The 16,872-nt window shown below is 36.5% G+C and overlaps 1 protein-coding gene across 1 annotated transcript; it reads left to right on the top strand.

The window, feature by feature from the left end:
- The first annotated feature begins 5,984 nt into the window (after positions 1–5,984).
- Positions 5,985–16,872, top strand: LOC124367253 (esterase FE4-like). Its single transcript, XM_046823953.1, has 10 exons — positions 5,985–6,274; positions 7,521–7,652; positions 7,807–7,951; positions 9,633–9,818; positions 9,945–10,135; positions 10,244–10,412; positions 12,292–12,473; positions 14,410–14,557; positions 14,646–14,778; positions 16,667–16,872. Exons 1-10 carry the CDS (start codon positions 6,068–6,070, stop codon positions 16,842–16,844), a joined length of 1,671 nt encoding a protein of 556 aa, XP_046679909.1. The 5' UTR covers positions 5,985–6,067; the 3' UTR covers positions 16,845–16,872.

Genomic DNA, 16,872 nt, shown 5'->3' with positions numbered 1-16,872 from the left:
CTCGAAGTTAACCGAAGTCTTTCTTGATTTGTTTCAAAGATGCCGTCTCAGATTCCTGTCGTAACTAGTCTTCATCAAGAAATTCATAAATGGAAGCGAAGTATTCTATACGTTTTGGACCTCCAACGAACCTTGTTAACAATATTGACAGCAAGCATCGAGGAAAGATACTTTTGAAACTGGTTAACATACTTTCAGGAATCGCTTGATGAAGACTTCGAGTCACTCTTATTATTCCTAGAATGCTACCGTCAGCAATCATTGAGTTCTGCTAAAACTGTCAGCAATCATTTAGTTCTACCAAAACTATCAGCAATCATTCAGTTCTACTAAAACCATCAGCATTCATCCAGTCATAGTAAAACTGTCAGCATTCATTCAGTCACACTAAAACCGTCAGCAATCACTCAGTTCTAATACAACCGTCATCAACCATTCAGTTCTAATAGAACCTTAGACAAGATACACTGCATTGTTATCAAAAATTCCAAAATACTAGTGAAGCATAACATATATAGAACATTATGCAATCTGTGTGCAAACATTCACATACAAAAGTAGTAAAATGACTCTAGTTGGTTGCTACTATCCATGGGGGAAAACGATTTTTAAGTCCTTTTTGTGTCAAACTTATTTTAAGCATTCCTATATTTTTGTAATGTTTTTATGCTAAAGAGTATTATCTCATAAACGTATGTTGACAGGGCATAAGTAAAAAGATTGGTTGGTTGCAGGTGCTGCATTCAACAGCTAGAATTCCGCTTTTTTGGAAACGGAAAAATCGTCGTTCAAAAGGAAATTGAATAGTCTTTCTCATGAAGATGTGAAAAATTCCAAGACCCTACATTAGTGGGTTCTTGGCTACGTTATATATATACTATTGGATAGTGAGGCCATATCTTCCACCTATATACCTGAGTTATTAAGAGAACACTACATGTACTTTGGATCTTGCGAGGGGGCACAAAAATCTTAGTGATATAACTGCGTACTATAAAGTACGTGCTCTAGTGATTTTAGGCTTGGGGTTAAAACTGATGATTTATTAATACCTACAATGCCCCAATGCCCATATTAAGATGAGGAAATTAAATTATACTTCTTCTTGTAAATATATAGTTCACCTCATCAAAAGGGCATTTTCTATTCTAATTCTACATTAAGGTGATTCAATCGATATTAGATTTGAAAAAGATTTTCCTGTGGTAAATTCATACCTGTTTAAAATAATTGTCCCAAATATATAAAAAAATTTGTATTTATGCCTTGAAAAATTAAAGGTATTTAAGGTAGAAAATGCAGGTATTTTAGAATAAAACCCAAATAAGAACAGCTGAAGATTAAATTTTAAAACTTATACGGCGTGTAAAAAATGTACTTCCTTTACCTTCAAAACATTTTCCAAAATTATATTTAACTGAAAAAATATAATATAATTAAGTCATTAATTCACCCCCTGAAGTGAAATCTTATGCACATTGTACGGGAAAAAATACAATTTTTATCTTCAGCCGTTTTTATTGCCCCTGATTACGAAATCGCCTAAATCTCTTACTTCAAATCCCTGCAATTTAATTTAGACCGATCGAAAACATTTGTTATAGATTTTCTGTATTCAGGGAAATTAAATTAAGGAACTATGAATTTCACATAAAACTATTTTCCGTAGCCATAATATATTGCACCATCTTACTATTGCAATACGGGTGAACATTATATAGATATTAAACGTACTTGTATCTTTAATGTGATTGATAAATTTCAATCTAAATTTTTAAAACTGGGTCTTTATAGTATGTTCTAAATTTGGCCAGTTTATTGTTGAGCATGTTAATGAACACTGAAAGATCTATTAAGTGAATTTCGATTGAAAATCAATTAAAACAAACAATAATTAGTTCAGTATTATTTTGTTTTGAGTCTCGGCATACAACATAAAATGTTGAGAAAGTTTATCTTTATGACCACGTCCCACGATATAAGCTTATCAAGACAATTTTCTAATTGTGTCGATGTGTTGTCTCCTAGTTAACCTCCAAATGAAAGTTTCCTCTTGTCCCAATAAGGAAAGTGTAAACTGCTGGCACAAGTTGCAATCTGGATATCCCAATCTTGTAGGCAGCGCAGCGGTTCTTGGAATATTGTTTCCCAGAATTTACAACCGGTTATAAATAATTTATTGTAAGTGCAGTAGGCCTATATATATGAGTAGTTAGAACTATAGACAGTCACGGTCTACTAACAGCCTTGCAGTGACTAAATCAGCTGTTTGTTTTAGTAACTGTGTACGTTGGGACGACAGCGGTTACTGACGTACAAAGTCGTACTAACAGCTCAATGCAAGATTAGAGGACTAGCAAGATTATTATTTTTATAGGGTTCGATTCTTCAAGCCACCTGTGAGAGAAAACAGATGTATAGTATAACTACCATCTTAGTTTTCTGGTTCATACATTGTTGAATAGTTACAATAACATTTATGGAACTATTCTTTAACCAAGATTGTAGTTATGTGCAAGGGCTGATCCAGTCCTGATTTTCGAAAGGAGCCACCTGGGCTTTTTTACCATTATAATTGTCTAACAGGACATTTTTAATTCCAATACAATAAAAAATCAATTGTTTTTAAAGAAAATTAAACTCATACTACAAATATTACTTCACAAAAATAGACAAATTAAAAAAAAAATAAAAACGTCTCTATCAATCAATCAATCATATTTTTATTGCTTTCAAACAATTTTACATTGTATTTGCAAACGTCAATAAATAAAGTAGTTTACTATTCTAAGATTCATTCACTGCACGCATACATACATTAAATTACATTCTCTCTCTCATTCATACATGGCTTCAGTATCGGTACTAAGTTACGAAAAATTAGTGGTCCCAGCGGCGTAACATGAACTCATCTACAGAGTAAAACACTTCAGACTCTACAAGGTCCTTTAATCGAGCTTTAAACAGGGTTGGGTTTTTGACATTTTTTATGCTCTCAGGGAGATTATTAATTAATCTGACACCAGCTTGTGTAGGAAGTTGTTCAGATGCCAGTGTTCTATGATGTTGCATCCTGTAGCTGTCATTCTCTATTCAAAATGTCCCCTAAGTCCTTCACTGGTTATGTGTTAGGTTAAGTTACCTAACTTAGATATCGAAACGTGGCCTTACTAATTTCTTGTACCACTGTCCAATTTTTGAAATATTCTGTCTGTTACTTCCACTATACTTCGATCGTTAAAAACGAACTTAAACAAAGAATTGGGATATTCTCTTTTACATCCCCGATTGCTCTCTATTTGTCCGTTGACTTCATTGTCCATTACCAAAAGTGATTAATTGAATCATTTAATTTTTCAACGTCTCTTGCGTAGCCAGCGAGGTGGTTCAAGGGGTCCGGACCCCCCCAATTCTCACTACTATTTTTGGAACCGATTAATATTATTTAAGTAATTCACTATTACTGACATGTACTTCTGAAAAGTCGTTCTCAACAAAGAAACGGGTCAAGAAATTTTCAAGGAACGAAATGGGGGCCTTCTCTCTTTCCACTATGGGGAAATATCAGTTGACTGGACCCCCCTCACAATATTTTCCTGACTACGTTCTTGTGTCTGCCTCACCTTGATAACCATTCACAGTCCTTATTGAACCCAATAACTCAATAAATATAGCCTACTTTCACCACCTTTATCCAATCGTGTTATTCCATTTCGTAACACTCTACAGGTTTCCCACTCGAGTACATAATTTGTGTTACATATTGCTAGTTTAATTTATCTCTTCATTCACTCTGAGTTATGATTTTAAATCAATGATTCTGGGTGTCAACTTTTTGAATTCTTTCTTTCTGGCTCGTACAGGATTTGTTAAACTTCTGCAATGCTTCATTCCAACATACACATACGTTTTTCCATCTACTGTAATGTTTACACATATACCATTAAAATCAAAATTAGTACACGCGTCTAAAAGTCCCTATAATGGAATATTCTTAAAATCCTTTATTACTATTAAATCCTTAATTGGCTAACTTTACTTTTATATTCAATTTTCGAACTCTTTTATCTATATTTATGGCAATTAATTCGTTAAATATTACCATGTGTCTTAATATTCTTGATGATGGTAAACCTAAAAGACAAAACAACGAATTAAAATATTAAGCAAGTGTAATAAAATATCCTTTTCTTCAGCAAACGGTCTATTTTATTATTTATATTGAATCACCCGTAATCAAAGAAGCCTCATCTTAATTAGATAAAACTCTTAAAACTATTATACTAGCAATATTAAAATCATTAATCTTCCTCTTAACCGAAGAAAGAGCAGGAGTGTTCCGAGTATCGTATTTTCCTATCCAATCCCCTATCACTATCCTCACTGCGTCCAAAACCACACTTTTCCTGGATTCACTGATTGCTAAACACTTCTTTTTATTTATCACAATGAGCGGGGACATAGTCTGTCATGCATGGTTCTTTCCTAGTAATTATTGCTATTTCAAAAGAAATCGAATAATAATACACCGAAATAACGGAGTATTGAAAGACTCGAAGGAACGTCATCAAATAGGTAGTACACAGACCCAGAGAGACGAATAGACGACAGACTGCCCTTTGGTCCTTAGACCACTAAATCAAAAGGGTTATCCGTGAACCAATAGAAACCTATGTACCAAGTTTGAGATCTCTAAGAACTTTCTATTAAGAGTTATCTATCGCACTGACGGACGGATGGATGGACTGCACTTTGACCTTGACCCCAAAATCAATATCGTTCTTCCTTGAACCAAGAGGAGGCTATATACCATGTTTGAGATCTTTAGGAACGTTCTATCCAGAGTTATCTGTCTCACAGACGGGTAGACAGATAGACTGCCCATTGACCTTGACCTCAAAATCAATATCGTTCTTCCTTGAACCAAGAGGAGGCTATATACCATGTTTGAGATCTTTAGGAACGTTCTATCCAGAGTTATCTGTCTCACAGACGGGTAGACAGATGGACTACCCATTGACCTTGACCTCAAAATCAATATCGTTCTTCCTTGAACCAAGAGGAGGCTATATACCATGTTTGAGATCTTTAGGAACGTTCTATCCAGAGTTATCTGTCTCACAGACGGGTAGACAGATGGACTGCCCATTGACCTTGACCTCAAAATCAATATCGTTCTTCCTTGAACCAAGAGGAGGCTATATACCATGTTTGAGATCTTTAGGAACGTTCTATCCAGAGTTATCTGTCACACAGACGGGTAGACAGATGGACTGCCCATTGACCTTGACCCCAAAATCAATATCGTTCTTCCTTGAACCAAGAGGAGGCTATATACCATGTTTGAGATCTTTAGGAACGTTCTATCCAGAGTTATCTGTCTCACATACGGGTAGACAGATGGACTGTCCATTGACCTTGACCTCAAAATCAATATCGTTCTTTCTTGAACCAAGAGGAGGCTATATACCATGTTTGAGATCTTTAGGAACGTTCTATCCAGAGTTATCTGTCTCAAAGACGGGTAGACAGATGGACTTCCCATTGACCTTGACCTCAAAATCAATATCGTTCTTTCTTAGTCCAAGAGGAACCCATGTATCGTGTTTCAAGTTTCTATACCTTTCTATAAAGAGTTATCTTAGAGACGGAAGGATAACAAAATAATTCCAAGTGACCCCTATCGGGTACTTAATAATGTAATATAGTGGTACAACTATTAAGTGATTAGAATACGCGCAACACATTGATCTTGACAAATGACATGTGAGAGATTCAGTTATCACCCTAATTGTTGAGGTGTTTGATGTTCGCGTTCTCCCACTCAATTGGTCAATTCTTTTTCGGCTCAACATTGAACAAGGAAAGTGGGAAAAGCTTCAGCAGTGAACGCGAGGCCGGGACTTACCAAGTTGTAGATAGCGATTCTTGGAACACCATTTCACTAATTGGAGATAGAGAAACTGGTTATAAAACAACAGTTGCAGATAGCACTGCAGACAGCTCGCGTCGTGATCAGCAATTGGTAACGGCAGTCTATAACTTCGTCGTCAGCTGACTGGTAGCCATGCAGCGGCTAAATCAGCTGTTTGTGTTTGTTTGTGTGTTAGTGATTGTGTACGTGGTGGCGGCTGCGGCTAATGAAGCGCTTATCGTACAAACCGCCCAAGGCAAGTTGAGGGGAACAACCGTTCGCTCGTGGACCGGCAAAACCATAATTTCTTTTATAGGAGTTCGCTTTGCAGAACCACCTGTGGGACAAAATAGATTTAAGGTATGCTATTTTTAATATAGTTTGTTCGATAAAATAGTACAGAGAGAGACTGAGAACATAGCACTATACCTCAAAATTAGAATATTAACTCTATGTACTTTGTTTGAAGTGAAAAATGTTATCAAGTAAAATGTCGACTTTGCCATGCGTTGTAGAATGTTCCAACAGCAAATATCTGATTTTTTTAATTTTAAGTTTGATTTTGACGATGGAAATATTTTGAAGGAAACAGGAATTTTCGGACATTTTCCATCGTTCAGTGGTACAAAAAATCAGTAACACTAAGTTTCGAGATCTGCAATCTGATCTCTTATTCAGGTAAATAACTAACCTGACACATAATTACAAACTAGGATAAAATAAACTAATCATACCTGAGCGTTGTGATTCCTACTCAGTCGTAGGTGGTTGGTCGACGAATGCAGTCATATTGTGACCTGTATTCTATAGTTATGTTTGAATAATTAGTGTAGTGTTGTTTTTATTAATTGCATGTTTTAGAGTTAGTGAAGTTGACACAACATAGTACGCTAATAAAAGTATTGTTAGTGATTTGTTGTACCACTGAACGATGGCAAATGTCCGGAAAATCCTGACACTATGTAATTCTCCATCCGATTTTTAAATGTATTCTAATATTATTCTCACACAATATACACCACTCCATATTTCGCGTAACATTCTTCGCTAAGGAAGTTGCATGCAAAATGTCAATGGAATTGATTGTGCATTACATTCTCGACGTGCCATCGGACAAATAGACTAATATACAATCATAAAGAAAATACATTTTTACATTCCCTCGGCAAACAAAGGAGAAATTGTATCAACATAGGTAGGTTTTCAATGACGCTCAGCCAAATTCAATTAACATCTTTTCTCAGCAAGTTAGCTTCCTTGCAGGGCTTAAATAATAAAAGTGTCAGTAAGCTAAAGTAGGTGCTACAGCCCTATAGAGTGTGCTGAAATCTAATCTTAAAGCCATCTTTTAACAATGACTTTCCATTATATTGTTTTTCTATGTTACTCTCTATATGTGTTAATATGTCACTTGTTAAACTCTCACAGCATGAGGTACTCCTACCTTGTACTAATTGAATAAATAAAACACCTAAACCACAATGTGTGTCCTTTCTTGGCCTTTAGACATGTGTTTTTATTTGCTAAGTCATGCAACGTGTGTTTCACAGCACTTAATCCAAATACATCGATAGCAATGATTTAGGATTGCATTTTCTTGTTTCAGGATCCAGTTCCAGTAAAGCCATGGAGTGGGGTGCGCAATGCTACCGAAGACAATCCGCTGTGTCCTCAACCTGCCCCTAGGGACCGTATCACTTCAGAGGACTGCCTCTTCCTCAATGTTCACACAAAGTCTGTAAGTTAACTTAGAGGAATATTTGTAGCGTGCTAATCGTGAAGTGAGGAAAGAAACTGATTAAATTAGATAGTTTATTCATGATTTATATTTTAAATTTTGCTCACAATTTTTACTTTCTTAGCAATTAACAGTTTCTTCAATATTTTTACAGCTTACAGGCAAAAAACCTGTGATCATCTTCTTCCATGCAGGGGGTTTTTTGTCAGGATCAGGCAACAATGTCTGGACAGGACCTCAGTACTTCCTGGACCAGGATATTGTCCTTGTCACCGGCAACTATAGACTTGGACCCCTCGGTAATTATAGGCTAATCTACACTTTTACACGATCTACTTTATGATCTACATTTTCTGAACTGTAGTGTCCAACTTCACATTGATAATATTAAGAATCTCCTTGTTGACTGTAGCATTTCTTCAATCAGTCATTAATTCTGCTGTTGTTTGGGTTGACCTCTATAGCAAAACAGATTGTGCCAAACGAATGTATTCCTTCTTTTTGTAAGATAGCAGGAGATTGGGAGAAGCACACAAGGAGGGCTTTGGCGACCTTACAGATTTCAAGATCTCCACGTACGCTGTTTTGCTTCAAATTCTTGAAGAAACCGTTGAAATTGAGTCTTGTTAAGTGGATCGCCGACTATTCAACAATGATGAATATAATACTTTACAGTATTTAAATGTTACAATAAAATGTACTATAACGATAAGTACTTTTTAATTTTTGTTTGAGGACCAAATAGTAGGATTCTGAAGGTGTTTTCAACAAATAAATCGATTCTTTCGATAAAATTTGCTTTTAATGATTGAATAATTAGAAAAGTTAACGAGATTGTGAATAGGTCATTGTTGAACGATGCCTATTATTGTGCTTGACATTGCTTTAACATGATTTTTTTATAGCGCCTCGGTTGTAAGTTTGTGTTTTACTATTATTGATCAATTTCATTTACTGCAAACCGTATAAAAGAAATCAAAACAGATTATGTATATTACACAGGATAATGACATTATGAGCACTGGTACCTGATACTTGTCACACAACACATACTGGTTTCATTTAATAGATTCTATGAATCGAGCGGAATATTTTCGACGTTAGCGGCCTAAAACAGCGTCCGCCCTTTCGGATTCGGTCCTATCGGACTCACCCATCTGATAGATGGTCACCCAGACATAAAAAAGATTGCGTGAGCTCAGCACTACTGCAATTCCTGACTGAGATATTTCCTCTGCAGTAATGGTTATAACTTATCACATCCTTTGCAGCTATAGCAGTTATAACTTATAACGTCCTCTGCAGTAATGGTAGTTAACTTAGCACATCCTTTACAGCTATATCAGTTATAACTTAGTATACCCTCTACAGTTATGGTAGTTATAACTTATCATATCCTTAATTGTTCAATATAGAGTTTGTCTTGTTGCGACGATCAAGAAAATCAAAAGTGTATGTTTATAGCCATTGTACACGTACATGTGCTTTATTACAAAGTGGTCTAACACCCAAGCTTTAAGTTCCACCAGAAATTGATTTTAAAGACAAATGTACATAATAACGTAGCGTCTTCAAATAGTGCTTTAATATACGTAAGTGTCTCGTCATAGCAGTTTATACTGTGAAAACTTTTGCAGCGCCGCCTGGTGATTTACATCAAATAGCATAGCATAAAAACCTTCTACGTGGAAAAATATACATACAAATTTTCATAATGGACAGTTAAATAGTTTTTGAGTCTATCAATGTCATACATACAAACATCCTCTTTTATTAGTGTAAATGTTCAAAATATATCATCCTCAGTTTGTAACTAATGTTATGAATGTTTCCAGCTTTTACCATAAACATTTCTTTTTCATGTTTTGGGTGGCGTAAAAATTACCACTTTTAGTCCTCGATATATAATCAAAGTTGCACCTTTTTCGTAGTTACTTTTTCAAAAGTTAGTGCTTTTAATGGTGAAAAGTGTTCTTCCAGGTTTTATAAGCACGGGGGATTCAGTGATACCTGGGAACTACGGACTCAAAGACCAGCTGGAAATCATGAAGTGGGTCAAGCAGAACATCGGTGCCTTCGGAGGAGATCCGGAATGTGTAACTCTGTTCGGCTACAGTGCTGGAGCTGCCAGTGTACAGATGCATATGGTTTCCCCTCTGTCTAGAGGTTAGCTAAAATTCCCTCTTTTACGTTAAAACATAACGGGCAATGTTGTGTAATCAAATACAAAATTGGATTGGTTAGTTTGTAAATTACATAATACGACGTTTACTTCATTAGATACTATTTCAGGGTTGTTCCATAGAGCCATCGCATCCAGCTACAGCGCTACTTCGCCGGCAGCACTCATCAGAGACCCAGCCAGCCTGTCTCGCAGGTATGCCAACCTCCTCAACTGTTCCACCGAAACTTCCCACCAGATCAGGGAGTGTCTCTTGCAGAAGTCTGTAGCAGACCTGTTGGCAGCAGCAAATGGAATTTGGGTAAATAAAGTTTTGGTTATATATTTTAATCAATTATTAGTTTATTTTCAAAGTGACGTTGCAATTTGAAGACAACGTGATGAACTTACAATTATGAATGCACGACAGGACACCCTGCAGCCCCCGTTCTCACTGTTCGCTCCAGTGGTAGAGAAGCAGGGCGGGGAGGAAAGGTTCCTGAGGGATGACCCGGTGAAGTTATTCCAGTCCGGGCAGTTTGCTCAAGTCCCTCTGATCACTGGAACCACTAGAGACGAATTCAACTGGAGAGCCCAATGTAAGTTGTTCTTTTGTAGTAAAAAACCGTACTGTTAACGTCATATTAATAAAATAAAGTCTCGTTTCACTACTTTGTTTGAAGTTTATTTTTACAGTTGTAGGTGGTTGGTTGACGAATGCAGACCTGTTGTGACCTGTATTCTGTAGTTCGGTTTTAATAATTAGTGTTGTGTTGAGTTTTTTTATTAAGTGCATATTTTAGAGTTAGTGGAGTTGACACACAACGTGGTGGTTGTGATTCCTGACAGGAGTGTCACAACGCTCTGGTATGATCTGTTTATTTTGACCTAGTTTGTAACTATGTGTTAGGTTAGTTATTTACCTGAAGAAGAGACCACATTGCAGATCTCGAAACGTAGTGTTACTGATATTTTGTTTCACTGAACGATGGCAAATGTCCGGAAAAAATCCTGTTTGTTTCAATAGTTATTTAAAAATTTGTTATTGGTTGATGATTTAAGATGTGAAAATGTAACAAAATTTTCGAACATTTTAAAAATGAAAAACTTGTAAAATATTTGAGAACTCATCACGGATAGCCATCGCTTACGTCACTAGTCAATCAATATTAAGGGTTACCAAAAATGGGAGAAAAGTGAATTAAATTGTCGTTTGTTTCTCTGAGGGGTTAGTACTCCAGAGCCCAAATGGTTCCAAAAACAAATCAACTCTATACGACCTGACATCGCCCATTCCTGAAATCTGCACTACGACAATGCATTGCCCCAGTGTTGTCAAATTGCTTCATCCCTGGTAGGACAGAATAATATCCTCTTTCTTACCCTGCTTTATGCCGCCTACATTCCAGATGTGGTTCCACCAGATTTCTTTCTCTATCTCCCCGGAAATGGGACGTGAAAAGACAATCGCTGTGTTGAAGCATAAGAGTCCTACTTCGAAGATTATTAAAGTTTTAAACCGACATATTCAATACAGTACCTGTAATAAGATTATCCCTCCTTTTTCATTGCATGCTGTATATCAGTACTCTAGCTAACATTTCCCTATGCATTTGCTTTACGTTTTTCAGGATAGTGATCATTAAAGTTTAAATGCTGTTATATTTAGCTCTAAAGCAAAATTATTAATTATTAATTTTGAATCCATTCATAACAGGTTTGATCACTTAAGTATTTTGATATTCTTCAATGTTTAATATGGAAGCAACGCAACATTAAAAAAATAATATTGTGATAATGCATCAGCAATACTATTTCTGATGTACTAAATAGTATTGCGTCAGAAATAGTATGGATTGTACCTTATTAGCCTTGAATGTGATAACATGTATTTTTATTTGGTTAATTATTTTAATCTATGGTAACTAACTTTTTCCATCTCAGATCTGCTCCAATGTAAATTACAATTCTATATTGCACAGAATAATGAATTTGAAATGATATGCAATAACCTTTGGTTTTGTATTATTTGCAGTACCATCGATCTTTTACTGTATCGACTACCTCCCTTATTCTGTTTGATGACATCCTCGCACAGGCAAATGGTCAGTTGGACGGACACAATAGGGGATGACCTTTCTTTTTAAAAAAATCTCAAAATACTGAACACTATGTATTTCTTACTAATCTGAAGCTTCAAAGTGCCATTCACAGTGAAATCAATCAAGGACGCTCTCATTGCCAACAATTTGGATTGATTATTGGACGTGGTCAGTAAATCTGTAATTGTAATACTAGACATTCTGACAAACTCTAAAATCATTAGAGAAGATCTAAACAAATAAGAAAGAACTTAAATTTATTCTTTTCAAAACTTGTGATTCAGGTTTCACCACTAAATGAGAGTCATTTAATTCCATGGGAGGATGATGCTTTATTTTCGTTCCTTTGGTATATAAATCTGTGATTGTTTTCCAGTCCTTCTGACAAACTCTACGTATGTCAATCGCATAAACAACGAGTTCGATGAGATCGGACCGTGGGAGTTCCACTACCCTCGAGAGCCTCGGAGAGTCTCCAAGAGAATCAGCGCTGCTTTGAAACGGTTTTACTTCAACAACCAGCCAGTGAGCAACAGCACTGAAGAACAGCTCGGATGGGTGAGTCACTGCGGCACTTAACTCTACATTACGTATGGCACTTGGCACTTAGAAGATGGGCATTTCTGGTGCAAAAGCAAGTGCAAGGCCAAATACTTAGATGTAACACTGAGGCTATTAACTGAACTAATTAACAGACTTCGCTAGGTATCGTAAACAATACTTCATAGTCAGGCCATACGATATCGCTGTGAACTGTGTTCCATGAGACTTATGTGTTACATTGTACAGTGTGCAAAGCACTAACATTTCGGACATGCAGATTTCAGCCAAGTATTTTTTCGGGTTTTTTCTTGAGTTATTCTTTAAGATTAGGATAAGTCAACTATGCCAACATATTTTTTGACCTATAAGGGCAGTGAATAATAACTTGGAAATTAAATAATTATATTTTAAATTAAAAATACACGCAAACACTAGTACTGCTAGCCATTCCTAAGCCGGAATGTTTTTTTAATAAAGTAAAAATAATAAGTTAATATTCTTACTCAGTTTTTTGTAAAAAGAGTAATGAAAACATGAATATAAATCGTATAATTTTTTTTATGTTTTGTTGTCAAACATTAAATCCTTTAATGCCAGTCATTTTTGCAGATTACCCCCCTTTTAGAAAATATTATGAAAATGTATGACAGTTTTTTCAACACTGGTGATTTTAGAGTCTCATACAGTAATACAATTTTGTTTCATTAAATTATTTACATAATAAAAAGAATCAAAGTGGACAAACAGTCAATTTGAAAATTGTTCATTTTCATTTTATTGAAATCACGGTTAAGAACATAAATAATCAATGTTTATACTGCCAATACACCAAGTTTCTCAGAATATCAACTCTTTTCGTCAAACCAATATTGCAAATATAATAAAATTATGTATATGTCACATAGACAAATATTACAAAAAACTAAAACATTTACTTGAGGCCATGCTTTCATCTAAGAATTACTAATTTAAAAGAACATGGCGTGTTCAATTACTTATCAGTGCTTATGTTCAAAACAGATAATATCTATAGGGGTCGATAGAGAATCTTAGTCCTAGTGTCACAAATGGTACCTATAGCATTGAAGTAGGCCTATATAAGTTATAGCCTACTGGATTCTCCGAGTGTTGGGAGTGTTGCCACTCCCATGAAGTCGCAAGCCTCTATGGCTGAACAGGAAGGGAAACCGGGAAAAGTACACAATGGTCTTTGAGAAACCCAACATTTTGGTGCTCCATGTTCACAACCAATCACTCTTACTCGCTCTATTCTCTAAACAATAATAGCGACATCCGATATGGTGAACAGGGTTCCTTCAAGGACTAATTATAAAAAATCCACTGGTCGTATCAGTTATAAAATCTTTTCAAACAGGCTTAACTTGTAACAGCCTAGTAGTGCCATGTGAATACGTCAGTACGTACAGTAATTACTCAGCGTGTGGTTCTCTTACTTATTCATGGGCTGATATGGGTTAAACAGTTGAGTTAGCTGTTAATCGCATGAAACAGGCCTTTCACACAGTAGTGGCATGTGTGAAAAATTATTTCAGAAAGGGCCGACCCACTGGAGTGATTTAGAAGCTCCAAAAACAGAAATTGGAGAATTTTCTCCTGAAAAATTGTTGTGCTTGAGCTCATAAATGTGTTCTAGCTTAAAACGTACTACTGGGTACAATTTTAAAGTTTATTTCCAAATTTCGGGGGGGGTGACTTAGGCCCCCCTGAGTCTTCTCCCTATGTACGCCCCTGGTAGGCAGTCCATCACTTTCAACACGCAGTGAATCCTGTATAGTAATTATTATGTATCGAACCACACCTGCTACGTTTGTTGAAACTGTAGCTAAGTGCTAAAGAGGTAAATTTAATTCCCCGGTGTGGTTGAATAAAAACTTATATTGTTGTAGTCACAAAAGTGCTATAGCAAACCTTAAAGTTGACTCTGTTCCAGTTGTATGCTGACTCTCGAGTCATCTTCTCCGTGTACCAAGCGGCCAAACTGATCGCGGAACAAAGCTCTGCTCCAGTTTACTACTACAAGTTTGACTTTGAGGGGAGGTACAGCTACCGATACCGCCTCGGCACTCAAATTCCGTACGGTAAGAGCCTACTTCTTTCGTGTGAAGCGTAATATAAAAATACAGTTTAAACAAAACAACTTAAGGGGCTTCATTATTCTGTTCGCAGGAGTTGGACATCATGATGACTTGATATATTTGTTCTACATCTCACCTCGCTTCCCGCTCTTCAACCAGACTGACCCAGAGGCTTACATGGTCCGCACGCTAACTTCTACCTACGCAAACTTTGCAAAGACCGGGTGAGTAGTAGCAGCCACCTCGAATTATTTACAACCGTTTGTACTGCAGGGTTCACTCGGGTTGGTTTATACCTTCCAGTTAAACTACACTGGATGCAGCAAAACCAATGTGTCATTCATATCTGGGCAATCTAATGGATGTCCAGAAGGAGCACGTCACTAACTGCAAATGTAAGGATATTGGGGTGCAAGTGTAGTTCGACGGTCTGGTCTACTGCGGGAGATGGTGGGGTTCCCTAAGGTCAAAGGCTCTTGCTAACCTAGACATAAGGGTGTGCCACCCCCTGTCTGCATTGACTGGAGAGGCTGGTTCCTTCTTTCGAAGGGAAATGACTGAGATTAATGCCCTGAATTCTTAACATGTTGGGGTGCAAGGGTGAATTGATAAGTCTAGTCTGCACGGACTGTTGAATTTGGTGGACCTCCTAAGTGTTAAAGGTAGTTGCTAGCCTGGACATAAGGGCGTGCCACCCCCTGTCTGCATTGACTGGAGAGGCTGGTCCCTTCTTTCAAAGGGACATGATTGAGATTAATGCCCTGAATTCTTAACATGTTGGGGTGCAAGGGTGAATTGATGTCTAGTCTGCACGGACTGTTGAATTTGGTGGACCTCCTTAAGTGTTAAAGGTAGTTGCTAGCCTGGACATAAGGGCTTACCAATCCTGCCCACTTTGACTGAAGAGGTTGAATCAGTGCTGGCCTCCCTTTTTTCCAAGGTAACATAACTGAGATAGTGCAGACTGGATGCAATCTCCACAAGAGGCAATCCCAATTTAGCCATCCTGAATATCCTGTCACTCCAGGAGCAAGCATAAAGGTCATTTAGGACCTTGCAATGAGAGGTTTCTCAGCTTCTTGTACTAAGAGGAAGAAAAAAATCTTTTGAACTTCACAGGTTTCACACACGGTTTAGGTCAAAGTCCTTTCACAAATCCTTTTTGGGTGAGTATGTGCCTGAGAGGGTCTTAAAGGAGTCAGGACATTTATGCTTTTGTATTATTGATTATATGTAGCTTCAAATCTTGCCTTCGTGAGTTTCTGTACAGTCTACTGTTTACTACTAATCCCCTTATCTTGATGGATCAGATCTTCTTAGTGGTTCTTAAAACTAAAGATTTAAAATATTGACTTAAATCTCTTCTCTTTCATGAAAAGATAAAGTTAAAAATAAAGGGTTAGACCCTAACATTCTGTTATAAAACATTATTATCTGAATATAGATAAAGTGTTATCATAATATAAATAATTAGACTAGTAGTTCATTTTGTTTAAAAAATTGTTTTGAAATCGGTTAAGTCAGTGAATAAATTTATGATTTCTCAGACACTCTCATTATAAAAACCTGGAAATACCAAAATTCATGATTTATTGCCCCAATGCAAAGGAAATCCTTATGTTCTTCAGAGTTGTTTTGTTTTCACCAAATTGTATCGTGTTTTGAGACCATTCAAAGAAACAAAACTGATTAAACTTACAAACAGATTTTATATTTAGGGAAAGGCCATACTATGGTGGCCATCATTATTTTACTACATGAACAACGCTAAGCTTAAAAAATCCTATGGCCTTATTTTCAGCCCTAAAATTGTGACATACATCTAATTTTCAAAACATAATTATTGTTTTTTTCAGTATTTTTATTGATTAGTGTAAATAAATTCCAAAGGTTTTTGTTTCATCGTTTAAATATTTAAAATTGTATACTTTCCAAGAATAACGAAACAGAGTTTTAATTTTTTTTTAATAAGGCACCACCAATAAACTCCATGAACATAAATAACTGTATGAAGATTAGCATTGCTCTTATTGGGTAAAATTCAAAGTCGTTTCTCTTCAGTCATCACTTCATACTGTACCGATAACTGATATCATATTTCTGCTTCTCCAGAGTTCCAACACTTCCAGACTCCAACACGGAATGGAGCAAAATGACCAAGAACCATCTCCGACACCTGAACATCGCCAAACCACCGACGATGAAGGAGGGACTCCCCTACCCTGACCGCATGTACGTCTGGGAAACTCAGCTGCCTCTGGGTGGTCCGTATAGGCAGATATATTATTAAGATAATAAATAAACCTTTTATATTTTTC

This window comes from Homalodisca vitripennis, chromosome 8 (genome assembly GCF_021130785.1).
Source record: "Homalodisca vitripennis isolate AUS2020 chromosome 8, UT_GWSS_2.1, whole genome shotgun sequence".
NCBI lineage: Eukaryota > Metazoa > Arthropoda > Insecta > Hemiptera > Cicadellidae > Homalodisca > Homalodisca vitripennis.
Note: the sequence above shows the minus strand (reverse complement) of the source record. Positions and strands in the feature narration are given on the sequence as shown.